We start from the raw sequence: 27,212 nt of genomic DNA on the forward strand, positions 1-27,212 counted from the left end.
CATACATTTTCATACCTGTAAAAATAAAAGCCCCGGTTTGACTTGAAAACCCTTGTATATTGTGTTGAATGTGGGTCATGGTCAATCTGGTTTGTGAATGGTTGGAGCTGGGGATAGTGATTGATAAGGATTTAGGTGATCGATTTTGGCATGTTTTAAGGGGGGCGAATGGGAGAAAAGGGAGGAGAATTATGAGAGAGAGAGAGAGAGAGAGAGAGAGAGAGAGAGAGAGAGAGAGAGAGAGAGAGAGAGAGAGAGAGAGAGGAAGAAAGAAAAAGAGATTGATTATGTTTTTTTTTTCACTGTGGTTATTTTATGGTTATTTGTTTGCACCCCTTTCTCAATTGCCATCTTTTAACGGTAAGATCCTGTATATTGCATCTTTGTGAGCTGTTTGTAAAACATGGATGAGAAAAGTAAGAAGATGACAAAAAATATCTTACAGAAACAGTTTATATTTATTTGGGGCAAATAATATACAGCTAGATATTAATGACTTTTAATTGTGAGTTTTAAATGGGATTGGTTTATTCTGAGAACATTCACAGGGCCCATTACAAAGGGCAGGGCCATTGGCCACTTGTGCAAGTTATTGCAGTCTTTATTTAGGTTGAAACTTTTTTTATCTGTTTTATTTTTTGTTTCTACATTGGTGAAAAAAAACTAGAATAAATTGTAATTTTAATAAGGGAGTGTAGACTTTTTTATTGTATCGTTAGGACTGCATGTTTATAATGATCACTGTGTTTTTCATTCTAGAAGTTTCTTTCTTTTTTATCACATTTTTATCTGACATTGCACTGCTGATCTTTAAAGTAAAAAAAAAAAAAAAATCAATAGCACTAAGCACTTCTCAAGCCCATACATGCCACAATTTCAAAGTCAAATATTTTTGATTCTGATCCACAGCTTGGATCAGCTATACTGATTTCCCTTATTATATAGTAATTGAATGTGCTAATATACATGTCACAGGCTTTAATCATGCTTTGGCTAACCTTTGCCCTCTTGGAGCATCAGTGCATTCCCTGAACCCGATTATATTCAGAACGTGTTCATCTTTTAAAAACTGACCATTAATGAGAAAAAGCCAGAAACGATTGTAAAAGGAAAAGATGGCAGAGATCAAGATAAAAAATGCAGCTTGACTTGAAGGTATCTTTACGAGGGCAATCTGCTGTCGAGGCCAAACTGATTAATGCAGGATCGCTCCATGCTCACGCTCAGAACGTCAGTCTAACTGTTCAAAGCCGAGGGGAGTCTCTGTTGCCTCATTAATTTTTAATTTACCAATCGACTAGCTCAGATAAAAGCAAACTTTTCTTAATATTTTTGTTTTTGTACTATAATTACAGCATCGTGTGCACGGTTTGTTGCCTCTCTCCTACTGCAGTATCTGGGCGTAACTCTCAAAAGCTTATAAAGCGAAGCACGTTATTAAGTATTATTCAATGCTATCACAATATAAAAAACAATCTGTAAGTAAATGTGCGGCCATGCACTTATATTCCTGTACTAAAAGATTTACGGATTTATAGTAAAGCTATTAGTAAGAAGTGCCGTACATTTATGCCATCATGTCATGTAATAATCAGAGAAGCAGGAGCGGATATAACGCAAGTGCGGGTGACTTTTAATGAAATAACATGCAAACATACAAAACCAACTGAATGGAAAGAAACACAAAAGAATAAATGACATATAAGGAAATCCATTAACCTGAGGAATAACCTGAGGAAAGGAATTTGCAGAACTGAGAAACATGAAAGGACACAAATAAAAGACAGAGTAGTGAAGTGTATTTAGTAAATGTTTATAGTAAATGTATTATAGTAAGTGTATTATAGTAAGTGTATATAGTAAGTGTATATAGTAAGCATATTATAGTAAGTGTATATAGTAAGTGTATAATAGTAAGTGTATATAGTAAGTGTATATATTAAGTGTATTATAGTGTGTATATAGTAAGTGTATATAGTAAGTGTATATAGTAAGTGTATAATAGTAAGTGTATTATAGTAAGTGTATATAGTAAGTGTATTATAGTAAGTGTATATAGTAAGTGTATATAGTAAGTGTATATAGTAAGTGTATAATAGTAAGTGTATTATAGTAAGTGTATAATAGTAAGTGTATGTAGTAAGTGTATTATAGTAAGTGTATTATAGTAAGTGTATTAAAGTAAGTGTATTATAGTAAGTGTATATAGTAAGTGTATATAGTAAGCGTATTATAGTAAGCGTATTATAGTAAGCGTATTATAGTAAGCGTATTATAGTAAGCGTATTATAGCAAGCGTATATAGTAAGCGTATAATAGTAAGTGTATAATAGTAAGTGTATAATAGTAAGTGTATGTAGTAAGTGTATGTAGTAAGTGTATATAGTAAGTGTATATAGTAAGCGTATTATAGTAAGTGTATATAGTAAGTGAATTATAGTGTGTATATAGTAAGTGTATATAGTAAGCTTATTATAGTAAGTGTATATAGAAAGTGTATTAGAGTAAGTGTATATAGTAAGTGTATATAGTAAGTGTATATAGTAAGTGTATATAGTAAGTGTATATAGTAAGTGTATATAGTAAGCGTATATAGTAAGCGTATATAGTAAGTGTATTTAGTAAGTGTATTTAGTAAGTGTATATAGTAAGTGTATTATAGTAAGTGTATATAGTAAGTGTATATAGTAAGCGTATTATAGTAAGTGCATATAGTAAGTGTATATAGTAAGTGTATATAGTAAGTGTATAAAGTAAGTGTATATAGTAAGCGTATTATAGTAAGTGTATATAGTAAGTGTATTATAGTAAGTGTATTATAGTGTGTATATAGTAAGTGTATAATAGTAAGTGTATATAGTAAGTGTATTATAGTAAGTGTATTATAGTAAGTGTATTATAGTAAGTGTATATAGTAGGTGTATAATAGTAAGTGTATATAGTAAGTGTATATATTAAGTGTATTATAGTGTGTATATAGTAAGTGTATATAGTAAGTGTATAATAGTAAGTGTATATAGTAAGTGTATATAGTAAGTGTATTATAGTAAGTGTATTATAGTAAGTGTATATAGTAAGTGTATTATAGTAAGTGTATTATAGTAAGCGTATATAGTAAGCGTATTATAGTAAGCGTATTATAGTAAGGGTATATAGTAAGCGTATATAGTAAGTGTATATAGTAAGTGTATTATAGTAAGTGTATATAGTAAGTGTATATAGTAAGTGTATTATAGTAAGTGTATATAGTAAGTGTATTATAGTAAGTGTATATAGTAAGCGTATTATAGTAAGTGTATATAGTAAGTGTATTATAGTAAGTGTATATAGTAAGCGTATTATAGTAAGTGTATATAGTAAGTGTATTATAGTAAGTGTATATAGTAAGTGTATATAGTAAGTGTATTATAGTAAGTGTATATAGTAAGTGTATTATAGTAAGTGTATATAGTAAGCATATTATAGTAAGTGTATATAGTAAGTGTATTATAGTAAGTGTATATAGTAAGCGTATTATAGTAAGTGTATATAGTAAGTGTATTATAGTAAGTGTATATAGTAAGTGTATTATAGTAAGTGTATATAGTAAGCGTATTATAGTAAGTGTATATAGTAAGTGTATTATAGTAAGTGTATATAGTAAGCGTATTATAGTAAGTGTATATAGTAAGTGTATTATAGTAAGTGTATATAGTAAGCGTATTACAGTAAGTGTATATAGTAAGTGTATTATAGTAAGTGTATTATAGTGTGTATATAGTAAGTGTATTATAGTGTGTATATAGTAAGTGTATTATAGTAAGTGTATTATAGTAAGTGTATTATAGTAAGCGTATTATTGTAAGTGTATTATAGTAAGTGTATTATAGTAAGTGTATTATAGTAAGTGTTTATAGTAAGTGTATTATAGTAAGTGTATTATAGTAAGTGTATATAGTAAGTGTATATAGTAAGTGTATTATAGTAAGTGTATATAGTAAGTTTATTATAGTAAGTGTATATAGTAAGTGTATTATAGTAAGTGTATTATAGTGTGTATATAGTAAGTGTATTATAGTGTGTATATAGTAAGTGTATTATAGTAAGTGTATATAGTAAGCGTATTATAGTAAGCGTATTATAGTAAGCGTATTATAGTAAGTGTATATAGTAAGTGTATTATAGTGTGTATATAGTAAGTGTATATAGTAAGTGTATTATAGTGTGTATATAGTAAGTGTATATAGTAAGTGTATATAGTAAGTGTATTTACTAAGTGTATATAGTAAGTGTATTATAGTAAGTGTATATAGTAAGTGTATATAGTAAGTGTATTATAGTAAGTGTATATAGTAAGTATATTATAGTAAGCGTATTATAGTAAACGTATTATAGTAAGCGTATTATAGTAAGCGTATTATAGTAAGCGTATTATAGTAAGCGTATTATAGTAAGTGTATATAGTAAGTGTATAATAGTAAGTGTATATAGTAAGTGTATTATAGTGTGTATATAGTAAGTGTATATAGTAAGTATATTATAGTAAGCGTATTATAGTAAGCGTATTATAGTAAGCGTATTATAGTAAGTGTATATAGTAAGTGTATATAGAAAGTGTATTATAGTAAGTGTATTATAGTAAGCGTATTATTGTAAGTGTATTATAGTAAGCGTATTATAGTAAGCGTATATAGTAAGCGTATATAGTAAGTGTATTATAGTAAGTGTATATAGTAAGCGTATTATAGTAAGTGTATATAGTAAGTGTATATATTAAGTGTATTATAGTGTGTATATAGTAAGTGTATATAGAAGGTGTATATATTAAGTGTATTATAGTGTGTATATAGTAAGTGTATTATAGTAAGTGTATATAGTAAGTGTATTATAGTAAGTGTATAATAGTAAGTGTATATAGTAAGTGTATTATAGTAAGTGTATTATAGTAAGTGTATATAGTAAGTGTATATAGTAAGCATATTATAGTAAGTGTATATAGAAAGTGTATAATAGTAAGTGTATATAGTAAGTGTATATATTAAGTGTATATAGAAAGTGTATAATAGTAAGTGTATATAGTAAGTGTATATATTAAGTGTATTATAGTGTGTATATAGTAAGTGTATATAGTAAGTGTATATAGTAAGTGTATATAGTAAGTGTATAATAGTAAGTGTATTATAGTAAGTGTATATAGTAAGCGTATTATAGTAAGCGTATTATTGCAAGCGTATATAGTAAGCGTATAATAGTAAGTGTATAATAGTAAGTGTATAATAGTAAGTGTATAATAGTAAGTGTATGTAGTAAGTGTATATAGTAAGTGTATATAGTAAGCGTATTATAGTAAGTGTATATAGTAAGTGTATTATAGTGTGTATATAGTAAGTGTATATAGTAAGCTTATTATAGTAAGTGTATATAGAAAGTGTATTAGAGTAAGTGTATATAGTAAGTGTATATAGTAAGTGTATATAGTAAGTGTATATAGTAAGTGTATATAGTAAGCGTATATAGTAAGCGTATATAGTAAGTGTATATAGTAAGTGTATATAGTAAGCGTATATAGTAAGTGTATTATAGTAAGTGTATATAGTAAGTGTATATAGTAAGCGTATTATAGTAAGTGCATATAGTAAGTGTATATAGTAAGCGTATTATAGTAAGTGTATATAGTAAGTGTATATAGTAAGTGTATAAAGTAAGTGTATATAGTAAGCGTATTATAGTAAGTGTATATAGTAAGTGTATTATAGTAAGTGTATAATAGTAAGTGTATTATAGTAAGTGTATATAGTAAGTGTATTATAGTAAGTGTATTATAGTGTGTATATAGTAAGTGTATAATAGTAAGTGTATATAGTAAGTGTATTATAGTAAGTGTATTATAGTAAGTGTATTATAGTAAGTGTATATAGTAGGTGTATAATAGTAAGTGTATATAGTAAGTGTATATATTAAGTGTATTATAGTGTGTATATAGTAAGTGTATATAGTAAGTGTATAATAGTAAGTGTATATAGTAAGTGTATTATAGTGTGTAAATAGTAAGTGTATTATAGTAAGTGTATATAGTAAGTGTATATAGTAAGTGTATTATAGTAAGTGTATATAGTAAGTGTATATAGTAAGCGTATTATAGTAAGTGTATATAGTAAGTGTATAATAGTAAGTGTATATAGTAAGTGTATTATAGTGTGTAAATAGTAAGTGTATTATAGTAAGTGTATATAGTAAGTGTATATAGTAAGTGTATATAGTAAGTGTATTATAGTAAGTGTATATAGTAAGTGTATATAGTAAGCGTATTATAGTAAGTGTATATAGTAAGTGTATAATAGTAAGTGTATATAGTAAGTGTATATAGTAAGTGTATATAGTAAGTGGATTATAGTAAGTGTATTAAAGTAAGTGTATTATAGTAAGTGTATATAGTAAGTGTATTATAGTAAGCGTATATAGTAAGCGTATTATAGTAAGCGTATTATAGTAAGGGTATATAGTAAGCATATATAGTAAGCGTATATAGTAACTGTATTATAGTACGTGTATATAGTAAGTGTATATAGTAAGTGTATTATAGTAAGTGTATATAGTAAGTGTATTATAGTAAGTGTATATAGTAAGCGTATTATAGTAAGTGTATATAGTAAGTGTATTATAGTAAGTGTATATAGTAAGTGTATTATAGTAAGTGTATTATAGTGTGTATATAGTAAGTGTATTATAGTGTGTATATAGTAAGTGTATTATAGTAAGTGTATATTAGTAAGTGTATATAGTAAGTGTATTATAGTAAGTGAATTATAGTAAGCGTATTATAGTAAGTGTATTATAGTAAGTGTATTATAGTAAGTGTATTATAGTAAGTGTTTATAGTAAGTGTATTATAGTAAGTGTATATAGTAAGTGTATATAGTAAGTGTATTATAGTAAGTGTATATAGTAAGTTTATTATAGTAAGTGTATATAGTAAGTGTATTATAGTAAGTGTATTATAGTGTGTATATAGTAAGTGTATTATAGTGTGTATATAGTAAGTGTATTATAGTAAGTGTATATAGTAAGCGTATTATAGTAAGCGTATTATAGTAAGCGTATTATAGTAAGCGTATTATAGTAAGTGTATATAGTAAGTGTATTATAGTGTGTATATAGTAAGTGTATATAGTAAGTGTATTATAGTGTGTATATAGTAAGTGTATATAGTAAGTGTATATAGTAAGTGTATATAGTAAGTGTATATAGTAAGTGTATTATAGTAAGTGTATATAGTAAGTGTATTATAGTAAGTGTATATAGTAAGTATATTATAGTAAGCGTATTATAGTAAACGTATTATAGTAAGCGTATTAAAGTAAGCGTATTATAGTAAGCGTATTATAGTAAGCGTATTATAGTAAGCGTATTATAGTAAGTGTATATAGTAAGTGTATAATAGTAAGTGTATATAGTAAGTGTATTATAGTGTGTATATAGTAAGTGTATATAGTAAGTATATTATAGTAAGCGTATTATAGTAAGCGTATTATAGTAAGCGTATTATAGTAAGTGTATATAGTAAGTGTATATAGAAAGTGTATTATAGTAAGTCTATTATAGTAAGCGTATTATTGTAAGTGTATTATAGTAAGCGTATTATAGTAAGCGTATATAGTAAGCGTATATAGTAAGTGTATTATAGTAAGTGTATATAGTAAGCGTATTATAGTAAGTGTATATAGTAAGTGTATATATTAAGTGTATTATAGTGTGTATATAGTAAGTGTATATAGAAGGTGTATATATTAAGTGTATTATAGTGTGTATATAGTAAGTGTATAATAGTAAGTGTATATAGTAAGTGTATTATAGTAAGTGTATTATAGTAAGTGTATATAGTAAGTGTATATAGTAAGCATATTATAGTAAGTGTATATAGTAAGTGTATAATAGTAAGTGTATATAGTAAGTGTATATATTAAGTGTATTATAGTGTGTATATAGTAAGTGTATATAGTAAGTGTATATAGTAAGTGTATAATAGTAAGTGTATTATAGTAAGTGTATTATAGTAAGTGTATAATAGTAAGTGTATATAGTAAGTGTATTATAGTAAGTGTATTATAGTAAGTGTATTAAAGTAAGTGTATTATAGTAAGTGTATATAGTAAGTGTATATAGTAAGCGTATTATAGTAAGCGTATTATAGTAAGCGTATTATAGTAAGCGTATTATAGTAAGCGTATTATAGCAAGCGTATATAGTAAGCGTATAATAGTAAGCGTATAATAGTAAGTGTATAATAGTAAGTGTATGTAGTAAGTGTATGTAGTAAGTGTATGTAGTAAGTGTATATAGTAAGTGTATATAGTAAGCGTATTATAGTAAGTGTATATAGTAAGTGTATTATAGTGTGTATATAGTAAGTGTATATAGTAAGCTTATTATAGTAAGTGTATATAGAAAGTGTATTAGAGTAAGTGTATATAGTAAGTGTATATAGTAAGTGTATATAGTAAGTGTATATAGTAAGCGTATATAGTAATCGTATATAGTAAGTGTATTTAGTAAGTGTATATAGTAAGTGTATTATAGTAAGTGTATAATAGTAAGTGTATATAGTAAGTGTATATAGTAAGCGTATTATAGTAAGTGTATATAGTAAGTGTATAAAGTAAGTGTATATAGTAAGCGTATTATAGTAAGTGTATAATAGTAAGTGTATATAGTAAGTGTATTATAGTAAGTGTATAATAGTAAGTGTATATAGTAAGTGTATTATAGTAAGTGTATATAGTAAGTGTATTATAGTAAGTGTATAATAGTAAGTGTATATAGTAAGTGTATTATAGTAAGTGTATATAGTAAGTGTATTATAGTGTGTATATAGTAAGTGTATAATAGTAAGTGTATATAGTAAGTGTATTATAGTAAGTGTATTATAGTAAGTGTATTATAGTAAGTGTATATAGTAGGTGTATAATAGTAAGTGTATATAGTAAGTGTATATATTAAGTGTATTATAGTGTGTATATAGTAAGTGTATATAGTAAGTGTATTTTAGTAAGTGTATATAGTAAGTGTATTATAGTGTGTAAATAGTAAGTGTATTATAGTAAGTGTATATAGTAAGTGTATATAGTAAGTGTATATAGTAAGTGTATTATAGTAAGTGTATATAGTAAGTGTATATAGTAAGCGTATTATAGTAAGTGTATATAGTAAGCTTATTATAGTAAGTGTATATAGTAAGTGTATATAGTAAGTGTATATAGTAAGTGTATATAGTAAGTGTATTATAGTAAGTGTATTATAGTAAGTGTATTAAAGTAAGTGTATTATAGTAAGTGTATATAGTAAGTGTATTATAGTAAGTGTATATAGTAAGTGTATATAGTAAGTGTATTATAGTAAGTGTATTATAGTAAGCGTATATAGTAAGTGTATATAGTAAGCGTATTATAGTAAGCGTATTATAGTAAGCGTATATAGTAAGCGTATATAGTAAGCGTATTATAGTAAGTGTATATAGTAAGTGTATATAGTAAGTGTATTATAGTAAGTGTATATAGTAAGTGTATTATAGTAAGTTTATATAGTAAGCGTATTATAGTAAGTGTATATAGTAAGTGTATTATAGTAAGTGTATATAGTAAGTGTATTATAGTAAGTGTATTATAGTGTGTATATAGTAAGTGTATTATAGTAAGTGTATATAGTAAGTGTATATAGTAAGTGTATTATAGTAAGTGTATTATAGTAAGTGTATATAGTAAGTGTATATAGTAAGTGTATTATAGTAAGTGTATTATAGTAAGTGTATATAGTAAGTGTATTATAGTAAGTGAATTATAGTGTGTATATAGTAAGTGTATTATAGTGTGTATATAGTAAGTGTATATAGTAAGTGTATATAGTAAGTGTATTATAGTAAGTGTATATAGTAAGTGTATATAGTAAGTGTATTATAGTGTGTATATAGTAAGTGTATTATAGTGTGTATATAGTAAGTGTATATAGTAAGTGTATATAGTAAGTGTATATAGTAAGTTTATTATAGTAAGTGTATTATAGTAAGTGTATATAGTAAGTGTATTATAGTAAGTGTATATAGTAAGTGTATATAGTAAGTGTATTATAGTGTGTATATAGTAAGTGTATATAGTAAGTGTATTATAGTAAGTGTATATAGTAAGTGTATATAGTAAGTGTATTATAGTAAGTGTATATAGTAAGTGTATTATAGTAAGTGTATATAGTAAGTGTATTATAGTAAGTGTATTATAGTAAGTGTATATAGTAAGCGTATATAGTAAGCGTATATAGTAAGCGTAAATAGTATGCGTATTATAGTAACCGTATATAGTAAGTGTATTATAGTAAGTGTATATAGTAAGTGTATATTGTAAGTGTATATAGTAAGAGTATTAGAGTAAGTGTATATAGTAAGTGTATATAGTAAGTGTATTATAGTAAGTGTATATAGTAAGTGTATATAGTAAGTGTATATAGTAAGTGTATATAGTAAGTGTATATAGTAGGAGTATTATAGTAAGTGTATTATAGTAAGTGTATATAGTAAGTGTATATAGTAAGTGTATTATAGTAAGTGTATTATAGTAAGTGTATATAGTAAGTGTATATAGTAAGTGTATATAGTAAGTGTATTATAGTAAGTGTATTATAGTAAGTGTATATAGTAAGCGTTATATAGTAAGCGTATAATAGTAATCGTATAATAGTAAGTGTATTATAGTAACTGTATTATAGTAAGTGTATATAGTAAGTGTATATAGTAAGCGTATTATAGTAAGTGTATATAGTAAGTGTATAATAGTAAGTGTTTATATTAAGTGTATTATAGTGTGTATATAGTAAGTGTATATAGTAAGTGTATAAAGTAAGTGTATTATAGTAAGTGTATAAAGTAAGTGTATATAGTAAGTGTTTATAGTAAGTGTATATAGTAAGTGTATAATAGTAAGTGTATATAGTAAGTGTATAATAGTAAGTGTTTATATTAAGTGTATTATAGTGTGTATATAGTAAGTGTATTATAGTAAGTGTATAAAGTAAGTGTATATAGTAAGTGTATATAGTAAGTGTATAATAGTAAGTGTATATAGTAAGTGTATTATAGTGTGTGTATAGTAAGTGTATTATAGTAAGTGTATATAGTAAGTGTATATATTAAGTGTATTATAGTGTATTATAGTAAGTGTATTATAGTAAGTGTATTATAGTGTGTATATAGTAAGTGTATATAGTAAGTGTATTATAGTAAGTGTATAAAGTAAGTGTATTATAATAAGTGTATATAGTAAGTGTATATAGTAAGTGTATTATAGAAAGTGGAAATAGTAAGTGTATTAGAGTAAGTGTATAAAGTAAGTGTATTATAGTAAGTTTATTATAGTAAGTTTATTATATTAGGTGTATTATATAAAGTGTATATAGTAAGTTTATTATATTAGGTGTATTATAGTAAGTGTATTATAGTAAGTTTATTATAGTAAGTGGATATAGTAAGTTTATTATAGTAAGTGTATTATAGTAAGTTTATTATAGTAAGTTTATTATATTAGGTGTATTATATAAAGTGTATATAGTAAGTTTATTATATTAGGTGTATTATATAAAGTGTATATATTTTCTGATTATTTTCCTATTGCTTATATGTTTAGAAATATTAATGTAGTAAATAATGTTAGTTAAAAGAAACAATAAAAAGGTCAACACATTTTTTTTTCTTCTTCCTCTCATCTCTGTTTTCCTTTGTCTGTATCTCTCAGAGTTGATTGACGGCACTCCCACCCTGAAGATAAACCACGGCTCGGGCACTCTAGTCCTGCAGTTGCCGGGCAACGTGAATGTAGCAGACAGACGGTGGCACAGACTGGATGTGAGGAGCAATAGCAAGGTGGGCATGTGTGGGTGGCACTAGGACCTCCATCAAGCCCCACAACACATGGGGAATTTCATGCTTTACCTAGTCTGAACTTTTTACACCTTCCTACTTGTTTTTATTCTAAACCTATATATAATACTGTGTATACCACCTGTGGATGGAGATCCTTCAAGTGGTGTCCTTCTGCATTTTGCAATATTTCGGTTAAAAAAAAGGAAGCGCTTCAGGGTCGGTTCCAGATAAAAATTTATAATGCTCACTTTATATCAAAAGCAGCGTGTGAGCATCCCGCTGGCAGTTTGCAAATATTGCACTTCACTGCACATATCTGTTTGACATGGATTAAGTTTAATTGTATTGTAACTAATAGAACTTGACAGGAAGTGTGTTTGCAAGTGTGAATGTGAATTGCTTGACATCTCTAATTGCATTATGTGAAGCTGTAAGTGAATTGGGAAAGAAGAGAAGTCTGGGTAGATTCAGTGGTCTTTTTAAATGCAGATCTGCCTCAGTTTGTGTGTATAAACTGCAGTTATAGTCGTGAGTCTGTGGTTTAAAGTTCTTCACTGAAGAGCAGCCTGATAGAAAGAGAAGAAACCCATGGTCAAGTGGAACTTTACACTTAAACTTGAGATCACATCTGTGATTCATAAAGCATTTGTTTCTTTGTGTTTGTGTGTGTGTGTGTGTGTGTGTGTGTGTGTGTGTGTGTGTGTGTGTGTGTGTGTGTGTGTGTGTTTGTGTGTGTGTGTGCCGGCTGTTCTGTCTCTCTCAGGATGTTCGCTTCACATTAGACCGCTGTGCTGGAGCAACAGTTATGGAGATGGAGGGTGTAGGCAGTTGGCTGACCACCGAGGACCACACTTCCTGTGAGGTGATGGGAGTCACACCAAATCTGGACAGGTTAAACTTACATTTTAATATCATTTTTTACAACTTTTGTGATGCTTAAGATTTTCTTTAATAATTTTCATTAAAATGAGAAGTCATAGTAGTAGCAGCAGTAGTAGGGATTGTATTTGTAGATGTGGATGGAGAGTACTAGTAATGGTAGTTATAGTAGTAGTAGATGTTATAGTTGGGATAATGCTAGTACAGTTAGTAGTGATATTAGATAGTGATAGGTGAGTTAGTCGTAGTAGTGGACACTGTAAAGTAGGGATAGTAATAGTGATAATGGTAGTAAGGATGATAGTGTTAGTAGGTAAAATTGAGATATTAGTAGAAGTAGTAGTAGTAGTAATGCTAGTATACAGTAGCTGCTGCTGATAGTAGTAGTAATAGTTATAGTATTAGTGGTAGTATGGATTATATTGGTAAAATTGATAGTTGTAGTATGGACAGTCAGTAATAATGACAGTAGAAGTAATAGGGGTAGTAGTGCAGATAGTAACAGTGCTGATGACGATAGTATAAATAATAGGGTTTGTAGTAGTAGTAGTAGAAGTAGGAGTAGTAGAAGTAGTAGTATTAATAGTAACAGTGATAATGTTACAAGTAGTAATATGGATAGTAGTAGTAGTAGTATGGATAGTTTATGTGATAATGGTAGTAGTAGAGTAGTATTATGGATAGTATTTGATAATGATAGTAGTGGTATGGACAGTAAAAGTAATAATGATAGTAGTAGTAACAGTGATAATGATAATAGTAGTAGAAGTAGAAGGGATTGAATTAGTATAGATTGTAGTATGGATAGTAGTAGATATAGTAGAGAATGTAGTAGGGATAGTACTAGTAAAAATAGTAGTGATTGTAGTAGAGCTTGCTTTAAATGAAGACTGATGTAGTGAAAGAAGTAGTAAGGATAGTAACAGTGATAATGGTGGTAGTAACAATAGATGTATTAGTAGATATAATGAGCATAGTTGTAGTAGAAGTATGGATGGTATCATTTTTAATAATAATAATACTGGTATCAGTATAAATAATAACTAATAATAATGTGTAGTAGCAGGGATAATAGTAGTAGTAGTAGTAGTAGTAGTAGTAGTATAAATAGTAAAAGTAATAGTGATAGTAGTAATAGGGATAATAGTAGTATAGATAGTAACAGTAATAATGTAGCAGTAATAGGGATAGTGTCAGGAATCCACCTGCCACACCTCCGTCAGAGACTGTCATTGCCGCTGCGTGCTCCCAAGCTCGCAGCCTAAATCATGCACAGCTGAAGCGCATCACGCAATCACTCCCGGCTTCCATATAAACCGCTCACACACACACTCGCTGTCCGTTATTTCATGTTCATGCCCGTCCGCGTGTGTGCCGGTGTGTTCGCGGCTGCTCAACCCCGCTACGTGCCGTTTGACACGGACTCTGATTTTCTGGATATTCCCTGCTCACGCAGGTATTTTGTGTTGGCACTGCCTGTTTGTGTTATTAAACACTGTTTGCTTTCACTTCGGCTTCTGCCTCTGTTCTCGCCTGACAGAATAACGGACCGCGAAAAGAAATAAAAGGAGAGGGACACAAAAAAAAAAAGAACAAAGACAAAAGAAAAAAAAAAGGAAAGGACATGATCGGACTGACGCCGTCGTCCCGGCGCGAATCGCACATCGGCGGTTGGGTGCGCTCGGCCGCGATTCAGCAGCGGCCAAGCCCCGCCTCCAGGAAGGCCGCCTCTCGGTCGTGCTCAGCAGCGCCACGCCCCCTCGACGACGTCACGGGACTCCCGGCTCGCTTCTCCGCCAACAGAGCTGAATGGGGCGCGTTTTTACAATGCGTGAATGACTACATGGAGTCGAATTCATCCAGTTTCCCAACGGAGAGGTCCAGGGTCGCGTTCATCATTTCTCTGTTGTCGGGGGAAGCTCTCTCTCTCGCCTTAGAGTTATGGGATGCGAATGGAGGTGATTTCAGCTCGTGCACCCGGTTCCTCCAGCTTCTCACCAGGGAGCTCGGGATGGTCACGGCTGATCTCTATCTCCTCACCTCCACCTCCAAGAGCACGGTTCCGCACCTGAGTCTCATAGAGATCTCCGCCCTGCTTCGAGACCTCCAGGAAAGCTCCGCTCCACCTCAGGTTCTCCAGGGGATCTCCGCCGTGCTCCAGGCCATCCAAAACGGCTCTGTCCCGCTCCAGGACCTCCAGGAGCTCTCCACTCTGCTTCAGAACCTCCGAGAGAACACGGCACTGCCCCAGGACCTTCCAGAAAGCTCGGCTCCGCCCCAGGACCTTCCGTAAAGCTCGGCTCCGCCCCAGGTCCCTCCGGAAAGCTTGGCTCCGCCCCAGGTCCCTCCGGAGGGCTCGGCTCCACCCCAGGTCCCTCCGGAAAGCTCGGCTCCGCCCCAGGTCCCTCCGGAAAGCTCTGCCAAGCTCCTGGTCCCGCCGGAAAGCTCTGCCAAGCTCCAGGTCCCGCCGGAAAGCTCTGCCAAGCTCCAGGTCCCGCCGGAAAGCTCTGCCAAGCTCCAGGTCCTGCCGGATAGCTCTGCCAAGCTCCAGGTCCCGCCGGATAGCTCTGCCATGCTCCAGGTCCCTCAAGAGCGCTCGGCCCAGCTCCAGGTTCCTCAAGAGCGCTCGGCTTCGCTCCAGGCTCCTCCCGAGAGCTCCTCTCCGCTCCAGGCTCCTCCCGAGAGCTCCTCTCCGCTCCAGGCTCCTCCCGAGAGCTCCTCTCCGCTCCAGGCTCCTCCCGAGAGCTCCTCTCCGCTCCAGGCTTCTCCCGAGAGCTCCTCTCCACCTCCGAGCGACCCCGAGAGCTCCTCTCCGCCTCCGAGCGACCCCGAGAGCTCCTCTCCGCCTCCTAGCGACCCCGCGAGCTCCTCTCCGTCCCCGAGTGACCCAGCGAGCTCCTCTCCGCCTCCGAGCGACCCCGCGAGCTCCTCTCCGTCCCTGAGTGACCCCGCGAGCTCGGTTCCGTCCCAGGACCTCCGACCGAGCTCTTCTCCGCCTCCGAGCGACCCCTCGAGCTCCTCTTCGCTCCCGGTCCCTGACGAGAGCCACGCCCTGTTCCAGGCACCACCAGAGAGCCACGCCCTGTTCCAGGCACCGCCAGAGAGCCACGCCCTGTTCCAGGCACCGCCAGAGAGCCACGCCCTGTTCCAGGCACCGCCAGAGAGCCACGCCTTGTTCCAGGCACCGCCAGAGAGCCACGCCCTGTTCCAGGCACCGCCAGGGAGCCACGCCCAGTTCCAGGCACCACCAGGGAGCCACGCCCAGTTCCAGGCACCGCCAGTGTGCTCTTCTTTGTCCCTGCGTGACCCAGTGTGCTCCTCTCTGTCCCTGCGCGACCCAGTGTGCTCCTCTCTGTCCCTGCGCGACCCAGTGTGCTCCTTTCTGTCCCTGCGCGACCCAGTGTGCTCCTCTCTGTCCCTGAGCGACCCAGTGTGCTCCTCTCTGTCCCTGAGCGACCCCGAGAGCCCGGTTCCGCTCCAGAGAGTCCCCGAGAGCCCGGTTCCGCTCCAGAGAGTCCCCGAGAGCCCGATTCCGCTCCAGAGAGTCCCCTAAAGCTCGGTTTTGTCCCAGAACTCCCGAGAAAGTCAAGTTCCATTCCAGAATCTCCAGAAGCGTTCGGTTCCGCGCCAGTATCCCAAGAAGGACACCTCTTCGTCCAATGGGATCCCGGAGTACACAGCTCGCCTCCGAGACTGCAAAGGGGGAGTCGTCCCGATGCCTCTGGGCTCTACCGAAGGCGACGGCTCACCCCACAGTCTCCCTAAAGGCGATGCTACCTCCCAGAGCCCCGCTTCACTCAAAGGATCCCCAGAGCTCTCAACTCAGCTCCGAGACTGCGAAAGGGATGTCGAACCACTGCCCCTGGCTTCCTCCGGAGGCGACGGCTCGCCCCACAGTCTCCCAGAAGGTGACGACTCGCCCTACGAGCACTCTGAAGGCGAAGCTACGACACAGATCTCCTCTTCGCCTAAAGAAACCTCAGAGCGCTCACCTCAGCTCCGGGACTGCGAAAGGGAGGTCGAACCGCTGCCCCTGGCTTCCTCCACCGGCGACGGCTCGCCCTACAGTCTCCCAGAAGGTGACGGCTCGCACCAGGAGCACTCAGAGAACCAGGTCACGTCACAGAGCTCCTCCCACGGCGACGTCCCGCTCCCAAGCTCCTCCCACGGCGACGTCTCGCTCCCGAGCTCCTCCCACGACGACTTCTCTCCAATGAGCTCCTATCTCGGTGACGGCTCGCCTCGGGACCCCTATCACGGTGACGTCTTGCCTCTAAGCCCCCTGGACAAGGACGGGTTACTCCTGAACTCCCCGGAGGTTGAAGTCATGCCGATGAACCCTGCCGAGGTCATCACTCAGCTCCTGTGCCCAGTCAGGGGCGTCGCTCCATTTCCGGTCCCCATCCAGAGGGTCTTCCAGCTGGTCCCCGTGGGTGAGGAGGTTCCTGTCCAGACCTTCCTGGGCAACGGAGATCCGATCCAGGTCACCGGGGTGGTCGTCGCTCAGCCCCAGGTTACCGCCAGGGACGTCCTGCCTCTCCCGGTCTCCAGGGAGACCGCCGCTCAGTATCAGACCGCCACAGAGGAGGCCGCTCAGCCGCCGGTCTTCGCCAAGGGCGTCAGTCTGCCCCTGCACTCCGTAGCTGGCGTCTCTCCGCCTCCTGTCGCCGCCGAGGGCGTCACTCCGCTCCAGGTCTCCGTGGGGATCGTCGATCCGCCTGCAGCCCCCGCAGAGGGCGTCTCTCTGCTCCAGGGCTCCATGGAGGTCATCGCTCAGCCTCCAGCCTTCGACAAGAACGGGGCTCCGTTTCCGGACATCAGGGTGGTCGTCGATCAGCCTCCGGTCCTCGCCGAGGGCGTCGTCCTGGTCTCCATGGTGGACAGGGCTCCGTTCCCGGCCTTCCTGGATGTCGTCGGTCTGCCCCAGGAGGTCCTCCTCCATCCGGTCTCTGCCAAAGGCATTACTCCGCCTCCGGCTTCCACTGAGGGCGTTGCTCTGCCTCCAGCCTCCCCTGAGTGCCTCGTGCAGCTCCTGGTCCCCGTAGGAGACGTCTCTCCGTCTTCAGTCGACGCCGGGGGTTTCGCTCCGCTTCGGGCCGCGGGGCTGGAAGGTACACCGCTCCTGGTCCCCGTAGGTGACATCTCTCCGTCTCCGGTCGACGCCAGGGGTTTCGCTCTGTCACTGGCCGCAGCGTTGGGATGTGTTCCGGTCCTGGGTCCTGCTGTGTCCGGGTTCCCCTTCCGGCTCTCCTCAGAGGTGGTCGCTCCGCCTCGGGTCCTTCCCGGCTTTCCCCGGCTCCAGAGCGGTTCCAGCCGGGTCCCTTCAGGCCCTGGACGATCAGGAAGGCCCTCCTCTGAGTGCCCCGGCCCTCCTGGCTTTGGGTGGGTTGGGGGCGTCCGGTGCCGCCCCTTTGGGGGGGGGGGGGGGGGGGGTCAGGAATCCACCTGCCACACCTCCGTCAGAGACTGTCATTGCCGCTGCGTGCTCCCAAGCTCGCAGCGCAAATCATGCACAGCTGAAGCGCATCACACAATCACTCCCGGCTTCCATATAAACCGCTCACTCACACACACTCGCTGTCCGTTATTTCATGTTCATGCCCGTCCGCGTGTGTGCCGGTGTGTTCGCGGCTGCTCAACCCCGCTACGTGCCGTTTGACTCGGACTCTGATTTTCTGGATATTCCCTGCTCACGCAGGTATTTTGTGTTGGCACTGCCTGTTTGTGTTATTAAACACTGTTTGCTTTCACTTTGGCTTCTGCCTCCGTTCTCGCCTGACAGATAGTAGTAGTGTGGATAGTTATAGTATCAGTAGCAGCAGTAGTAGTAGTAGCATTTATAATGTTGCTCTGATTGATACAGGAGAGAATAATGCTGTCCCGGCTTATGCTGCTCCCCTGCACTTCTGGCCAAATGAAATAAACTTGGGCCAGCTGAGTTCTTAGAAAAAAATAGCAAACGAGTGTAAACAGGTCAATATGGAGGTGGGAGTGGGTTTGAGAATGTCCTGCAGTCAGCTCTGAAATTCCGGCAACTTTAGAAGCATCAAAACCAAACTTTGAAATATTTCTTGAGCAAATTCCTCAGTTAGCGTTTCAGAAACTTGCAGTTCCGACTACTGTATGTGCATGAACTCTGTGTAGTCTTGATCCCAAAGCATTCCACATGAGCCTGAAGCAGCCTGAACTTGCCTTATCCTCAGTTGGAGTAGCGGAGTGTATCAGTGATTACTGGTGTGATGTGGCTAATCTATAAAGTATTCAATGTTTCCTTGTCAAGGATCAATGTGGTAGCATATTGATTTTCTGATAATCACATTAGAGATTAGGGTTAAGAGGTTGAGCGGTTGATTAAGTGCATCAGTAGATGTGAACTGGCTCTCAGTAGCACCGTGGCTGTGTAGTGCCTCAGTGCTAAAAGTAAAAGTAGCTCTGATCTGTGCACAGGCATCTGAATGGGACGCAGGTGCTGCAGCTGGGAGGAGTGAACGAGAACGTGCCCTACATCTACCCCCAGCTCCAGCACAAACACTTCACCGGCTGCATCAGCAACCTCGTGGTCGACAGCAAGGTAGCAGTTCCAGCAGAACACCACTAACTGTGATCACACAGAGAAAACGCAAAATAAGCTTTCTTTCTTTCTTTCTTTCTTTCTTTCTTTCTTTCTTTCTTTCTTTCTTTCTTTCTTTCTTTCTTTCTTTCGTTTTTTTTTTATGATTTATTTATTTATTTGTTTATTTTATATATTAAAAAGATAAAAAAAAATAAAGAAGTGATATTGCAAATTTTTTAAATAAAAGATTATTATTTTTTTTTTCTTTTTTCGTTCTGACTGACTGAGTTCATTATGTCTTTTTTGTATTCTCTTTTTTCTTTCCACTTGTATGACTGCATTTTCTTTCTTTCTGTCTTTTTTGATTTTTGATTTTTTCTCATTTTTCTTTTTGTTTTTTTTCTTTCTTTCTGACTTACTGACATTTTCCCCCGCATCTCTTTTTTCTTTAATTTATTTATAACTGCATGTTCTTCCTTTCTTTCTTTCATTTTTTCTTTCTTTCATTTTTTCTTTCTTTCTGCCTTTCTTTCTTTCTTTGTTCTTTCTTTTTTTCTTTCTTTCTTTTATTTTTATTATATATTTTTTGTAATTATTTTTGTTCCTTCTTTCTTTTTTTGCCTGTCTGATTGATCCATTTATCCTTCTTTCTTTGCTTTGTCTGGTTCCTTTTTTTTCCTTTTTCTTCTTTTTGTTTGTTGTTTTATGTTTTTGTTTGACTGCATTTCATAATATTTAATAGTTAACAGCTTTAAAAGTTAAAATACACTGAATGTGTCTGTCATTTTCACTTGCACACACTCACTTATTAAAGTCCCTTGTTGCTACAGTACATTGATTTACTAGGTGTTACATGGTTGTTACAGGTTTGTCACATGAGCAGAGTCACTTGCTAACAGCACTGTCGATTTCACTTGAGTGTTTTGTCAGGTGAATCTTTTTTTTTTTTAGCAACTGCAGGACTGTGAATAATGAATAATGTAGTGATATATTGAGGTTAATTTGCATATACACCGTTTCTTATAATCTACTGATGATGTATGAGGAAGCAGCATACAGAGAGACAGAAGGCTGTTTTGTTAAGAGATTGAGCCGTGTTTAAGTTCAGTGGGTTTGAAGCATGAAGCATGACATGGAATAAAGCGTGTAAGGTTTAGGAGACAGGACAGGACAGGACATTGCGTTTCATTGAGTTTCTCATTCTGTTTTTTTTTTTTTTTTTTTTTTTATCATTTTGGTTTCGCCTTTTTTTTTTTCGTGACCCAATCTCACCCGAGCTCATCTAATATATTTCCCCCTTTCATTGCACTTAAAGTTAATTTCACCCTAGTAATAATATATTAATGTGCTGCACTAATAAAAACACTGCACCACACTTGGAAAGCATGTAAAGCAGACTGCTTCAGAGTGAACTTGAAGACAACTAAATGTTCTCTGGTGCTTTTATTGTGGACATTCTGGCACTCTTTATATGTATGGAGCTCTGATCTCACCGGGGTGATTTCCACTGCATAATGGTGAGCTCGTAAACAAAATTAAAGGCATTCCTTCTTCCACTTAATGTTCCACTTGGCTTCTTAAATCACTTTTAAACACTTCTTATTGTTGCTTATTGTGTGAGGACTCGGGGGACAGTCAGGGAACATCTTCACCACTGCCATTTTCAGGAAATTATTGAGTTGTATTTTTGTATCAGAGGAACCGTTTCAGGAACCCTTACACTAAAGATATTAGACGTTTTTTATTCCACCATTAGAAGCTTTTCAGGGACACAGAAACCTTAACATTTGTATTGGGACACCTGAGTTTCTCAGCCATATGTGGCTCTTTGCCAAACTGTTGCCACAAAATGGAGGCTGATAGCTGTTTATGCTGTCTTTGTAGACATATATATATATATATATATATATATATATATATATATATATATATATATATATATATATATATATATACATATATATATATATATATATATATATATATATATATATATATATATATATATATACATACATATATATATATATATATATATATATATATATATATATATATATATATATGTATATATATATATATATATATATATATATATATACAGATATATATATATATATATATATATGTATATATATATATATATATATATATATATATATATATACAGTGAGGAAAATAAGTATTTGAACACCCTGCTATTTTGAAAGTTCTCCTACTTAGAAATCATGGAGGGGTCTGAAATTGTCATCGTAGGTGCATGTCCACTGTGAGAGACATAATCTAAAAAAAAATATCCAAAAATCACAATGTATGATTTTTAAACTATTTATTTGTATGATACAGCTGCAAATAAGTATTTGAACACCTGTCTATCAGCTAGAATTCTGACCCTCAAAGACCTGTTAGTCTGCCTTTAAAATGTCCACCTCCACTACATTTATTATCCTAAATTAGATGCACCTGTTTGAGGTCATTAGCTGCATAAAGACACCTGTCCACCCCATACAATCAGTAAGAATCCAACTACTAACATGGCCAAGACCAAAGAGCTGTCCAAAGACACTAGAGACAAAATTGTAAACCTCCACTAAGCTGGAAAGGGCTACGGGGAAATTGCCAAGCAGCTTGGTGAAAAAAGGTCCACTGTTGGAGCAATCATTAGAAAATGGAAGAAGCTAAACATGACTGTCAGTCTCCCTCGGACTGGGGCTCCATGCAAGATCTTACTTCCTGGGGTCTCAATGATCCTAAGGAAGGTGAGAAATCAGCCCAGAACTACATGGGTGGAGCTGGTCAATGACCTGAAAAGAGCTGGGACCACCGTTTCCAAGGTTACTGTTGGTAATACACTAAGACGCCATGGTTTGAAATCATGCATGGCACAGAAGGTTCCCCTGCTTAAACCAGCACATGTCCAGGCACGTCTTAAGTTTGCCAATGATTATTTGGATGATCCAGAGGAGTCATGGGAGAAAGTCATGTGGTCAGATGAGACCAAAATAGAACTTTTGGGTCATAATTTCACTAAACGTGTTTGGAGGAAGAAGAATGATGAGTACCATCCCAAGAACACCATCCCTACTGTGAAGTATGGGGGTGGTAGCATCCTGCTTTGGGGGTGTTTTTCTGCACATGGGACAGGGCGACTGCACTGTATTAAGGAGAGGATGACCGGGGCCATGTATTGCGAGATTTTGGGGAACAACCTCCTTCCCTCAGTTAGAGCATTGAAGATAGGTCGAGGCTGGGTCTTCCAACATGACAATGACCCGAAGCACACAGCCAGGATAACCAAGTAATGGCTCTGTAAGAAGCATATCAAGGTTCTGGCGTGGCCTAGCCAGTCTCCAGACCTAAACCCAATAGAGAATCTTTGGAGGGAGCTCAAACTCCGTGTTTCTCAGCGACAGGCCAGAAACCTGACTGATCTAGAGAAGATCTGTGTGGAGGAGTGGGCCAAAATCCCTCCTGCAGTGTGTGCAAACCTGGTGAAAAACTACTGGAAACGTTTGACCTCTGTAATTGCAAACAAAGTCTACTGTACAAAATATTAACATTGACTTTCTCAGGTGTTCAAATACTTATTTGCAGCTGTATCATACAAATAAATAGTTAAAAAATCATACATTGTGGATTTTTTTTTTTAGATTATGTCTCTCACAGTGGACATGCACCTACGATGACAATTTTAGACCCCTCCATGATATCTAAGTGGGAGAACTTGCAAAATAGCAGGGTGTTCAAATAATTATTTTCCTCACTGTATATATATATATATATATATATATATATATATATATATATATATATATATATATATATATATGTATATATATGTGTATATATATGTATATACATGTATATATGTACATGTATATATGTATATGTATATATGTATATGTATATATATATATATATATATATATATATATATATATATATATATATATATATATATATATGTATATGTGTGTATATATATATATATATATATATATATATATATATATATATATATATATATATATATATATATTAGAAGGGAAACCTTTTCAGAAACACTGAAACACAGAAATCAGGGCCTTTGGGCCAAAATTTATTTTGTTATGTTTTTTAACCTTTTGTAGGAACCTACGATGCTTTTTAGGTAATTAGACGCTGTGTGTGCTTTACCAAACCAATAAATTAAGGAGAAATTATATATATATATCTTCCTGTGGGCTCACCACCTGCAGGAGGGACCGTAAGGGATGGTGCTGTGAGGATTGGGCAGCAGTCGAAGGCGGGGGCCTGCTTAGACTGCTGCCCCCGCGACCCGGATTACGGATGAGCGGGAGAAAATCATTGAATGAATGAATATATATATATATATATATATATATATATATATATATATATATATATATATATATATATATATATTATTATTATTATTATTATTATTAGATTAGTCTTTAAAATTTGTTCTTAATTTATTTGTTTGGTGAAGTATATATACAATTATATAAAATTATAAAAAAATATATATATATACAGTACAGACCAAAAGTTTATATATATTATATATACAGTACAGACCAAAAGTTTGGACACACCTGCTCATTCAAAGAGTTTTCTTTATTTTCCTGACTATGAAAATTGTAGAGTCACACTGAAGGCATCAAAACTATGAATTAACACATGTGGAATTATATACATAACAAAAAATGAACTGAAAATATGTCATATTGTAGGTTCTTCAAAGTAGGCATCAAGAGAATGCCAAGAGTGTGCAAAGCAGTAATCTAAGCAAAAGGTGGCTACTTTGAAGAACCTACAATATGATATATTTTCAGTTTACTTTTTTGTTATGTATATAATTCCACGTGTTAATTCATAGTTTTGATGCCTTCAGTGTGAATCTACAATTTTCATAGTCATGAAAATAAAGAAAACTCTTTGAATGAGAAGGTGTATCCAAACTTTTGGTCTGTACTGTATATAAATATAACATTTCTTTAAATAAATTCCACAAAATAAATTCCATCCAAAAACTTGTACAATCTGGGTGGATATTTTAGAAATCTTTTAGCCCTCAGCTTCAGAATGATGCACTGTTTACAATATCATATTACAATATTAGATGTGATGTGTTGAGCATGTGTCAATGTTTTTTTTTGTTCGTTTGTTTGTTTCATTTTTTTTCTCTCTTTTTTCCATGCCAAAAAATAAGACAAAAAGCCAGAAAAACAGTCGCTGGCAAAACATTCTGTATGCACGACAAATTGTAATACAATTATTATTAATTTGCCTACAAACCTAAATGTAATTACAACAAGCTCTTTTGTTATCTTTGACAAGCTCCAAAGGTTAGTCTTAACACCATAACCATTGTCATTGTCATCACGTGTAAACACACACCACACACACACACACACACCACACACACACACACGCACACACACACACAAAGAGAGTTATGTCTGTACCTTTTTTTCTCAGGTGTATGATCTTGGTTCTCCAGCTGATTCCTCCAGTAGCTCGCCTGGCTGCTTGATGACAGACAGGAGCTGTGTCAATATGGGCTTCCCCTCATGTGGCACCAGGGGTCGTTGCCATGGCGAATGGGGCTCCTTCAGCTGCCAGTGTATAGCTGGGTACAGCGGGCATCAGTGTGAACAGGGTAAGGCACATTGGTGGACGAACCATTTACTTGAGTTAAAGTAGAGATATACAGTATATGACTCCAGTAAAAGTAAAAGTGTCCCTTTAAACTTTCACATGAGTAAAAGTACAAAAGTATTTGCCTTCAAATGTATTTTATTATGGCTATCTTTTTCATATTTTTGGCACAAGACTCTTTGCTTAATCAACTCAGTTTATATAAAAAGATTTGAATGTTAATCTCAGCACACTGATCTATTAATAGATTTGAAATTATTATGAGCCCAATACCTTCTTTTCAACTACTTAAAAAAAATCATGTAAATAAGGTCACGGGTGTTGTAGCAAGTCAGAGTCAGAAGATTCTTGCATCGTTTATTCCTCTCAAAGTGTTCTGCTTGCTGTTGAACTGACGCTGAACTTTATGTTAGTGTTAAGTAGACACCGACAAGTGACAATCAAAACAAGTTCAAAACAGCGCTCACGCTCGACCCTGATTGGTGGTTTGCTGCGTGTTTGACCAGTTTTTATCCACTTATAAATAAAAAGGAACGACTGATTTCACAAAATGTAGTAAAAAATATGTCAAATTAAATATTCGACTTTGAAATGTAGTGAATTTAAAGTAAAATTAACGGAAATACTTTAGTAAAAGACAGATACCCGAAAAATGTACTTAAGTACAGTAACGAATTACATTCACTTCCTTGCTGTCCACACTGGTAAGGTGCCATTAAATCCACCAGTGCACTAAAAATCCAGTCATTACAGTGCTATGATTACAGTGACATTTGTGAAAAAGCGGAAGTTTGGAAATCTTTTTTTTCCCTCTTTGTCCGTGTGAAACCGAAACAGGGCCTTTAAATGACAGTAATGTGTAGGAGGAGAACATGCGAGCAGCCGATGCTGGTTTGGCAGGAAAAGAAATCAGAAGCTTTTTGAAGTGTTATGAACTGTACAGTAGGTCGTGTTTATGTAACATGAAGGAAACATCACAAGAGAGTGCACGCATCATTTCTGAGTCCTGATTTCTCGACCGTCTTCAAGTGCTTAGCTATTAACTGTGTGTGTGTGTGTGTGTGTGTGTGTGTGTGTGATTGACAGAGCTTCCTGAGTATTCCTTTGATGGCAGGAGCTATGTGCATTATCAGCTTTCTGGGCCGCTTCAAGCCAGACACACGCAGGTGCAGGTCCTGATCCGAACTCGCAAACACAGCAGCTCCATCCTCACTCTGCTCTCTGCGGCACAGAACGAGTTCATCCGACTGGAGGTGAGGAACGTGTGTGTGTGTGTGTGTGTGTGTGTATGTGTGTGTGTGTGTGTGTGTGTGTATGTGTCTCTCTCTTCCTTTCTTTCCGTTCCTCTGTTTCTCTATCACACACTTTCTCTCTTTTTTTTTTTGCCCTTTGCATGGTGCACATTCCAGGGAACCTTCTGTAAGACCTGGCCCACTTTATTGGTTTAAGAGATGATTCGTTACATAAACAGATGTAGGAGTTTCACAGCAGGGCACACACACGATATGAAAACCAACTTTGGAGGTGTATATTTTATTTTCACTTTGGACTTATATCAGAAAACTGTTTTGCCATCCAAAGCTAAAAACTGTAAAATATATGCATACACTTATTTACATTTTACTTATATTTTTTTAAAATAAAATAACATTTTCAATAATTCTAGTAATAATATTTTTTAATGATGATTTAATTATATAATTATTAGGGCTCTCCTCGACTTAAGGATTTACATAGTCCATTCAGATTGTGTGTATGTGTGTGTGTGTGTGTGTGTGTGTGTGTGTGTGTGTGTGTGTGTGTGTGTGTGTGTTTGTGTGTGTGTGTGTGTGTGTGTGTGTGTGTGTGTGTGTGGGTGGGTGGGGCACCTTAACTATCCATATTTTCCCTAAAGCTGCATTGTCTATTATTTCAATTATTTTTACAAATTAATGCGAGCTTTTTTTATGCTACGATTCCAGACTCACAGCAATTTTTTTTTACCAGCCATTAAATAGGGTGGTGCTGTAGCTTACCAGCTCTCCAAATGAGACACCGTATATACTACATGATCAAAGTTTAGGTACACCAAATGTTCCAGCCTTATGAAAGGTGAAAAAGGGTGCTTTATAAGTGTGACATGTACAGTATGACATGTACAGCACAGTGAAATTATTTCCTCTTATATCCCGGTGATGTTAGGAAGCTGGGGGCAAAATGCAGGGTCAACCATGATACAGTGCCCCTGGAGCATGA

General features: G+C 35.9%; 1 protein-coding gene across 1 annotated transcript in view; it reads left to right on the plus strand.

Moving 5' to 3' along the window:
• The window catches only part of LOC310730735 (neural-cadherin), a 314,803-nt gene that overhangs the window by 238,475 nt on the left and 49,116 nt on the right, over positions 1-27,212 (plus strand). Inside the window, exons 24-28 of the mRNA XM_083549799.1 lie at positions 11,754-11,881; positions 12,645-12,772; positions 19,208-19,331; positions 24,798-24,978; positions 26,064-26,230. Of these exons, the coding sequence (XP_083405925.1) occupies positions 11,754-11,881; positions 12,645-12,772; positions 19,208-19,331; positions 24,798-24,978; positions 26,064-26,230 (728 nt within the window). The remainder of the gene's footprint in view (positions 1-11,753; positions 11,882-12,644; positions 12,773-19,207; positions 19,332-24,797; positions 24,979-26,063; positions 26,231-27,212) is intronic.

The sequence above is a fragment of the Silurus aristotelis genome (genome assembly GCF_946808225.1).
Source record: "Silurus aristotelis genome assembly, chromosome: 9".
NCBI lineage: Eukaryota > Metazoa > Chordata > Actinopteri > Siluriformes > Siluridae > Silurus > Silurus aristotelis.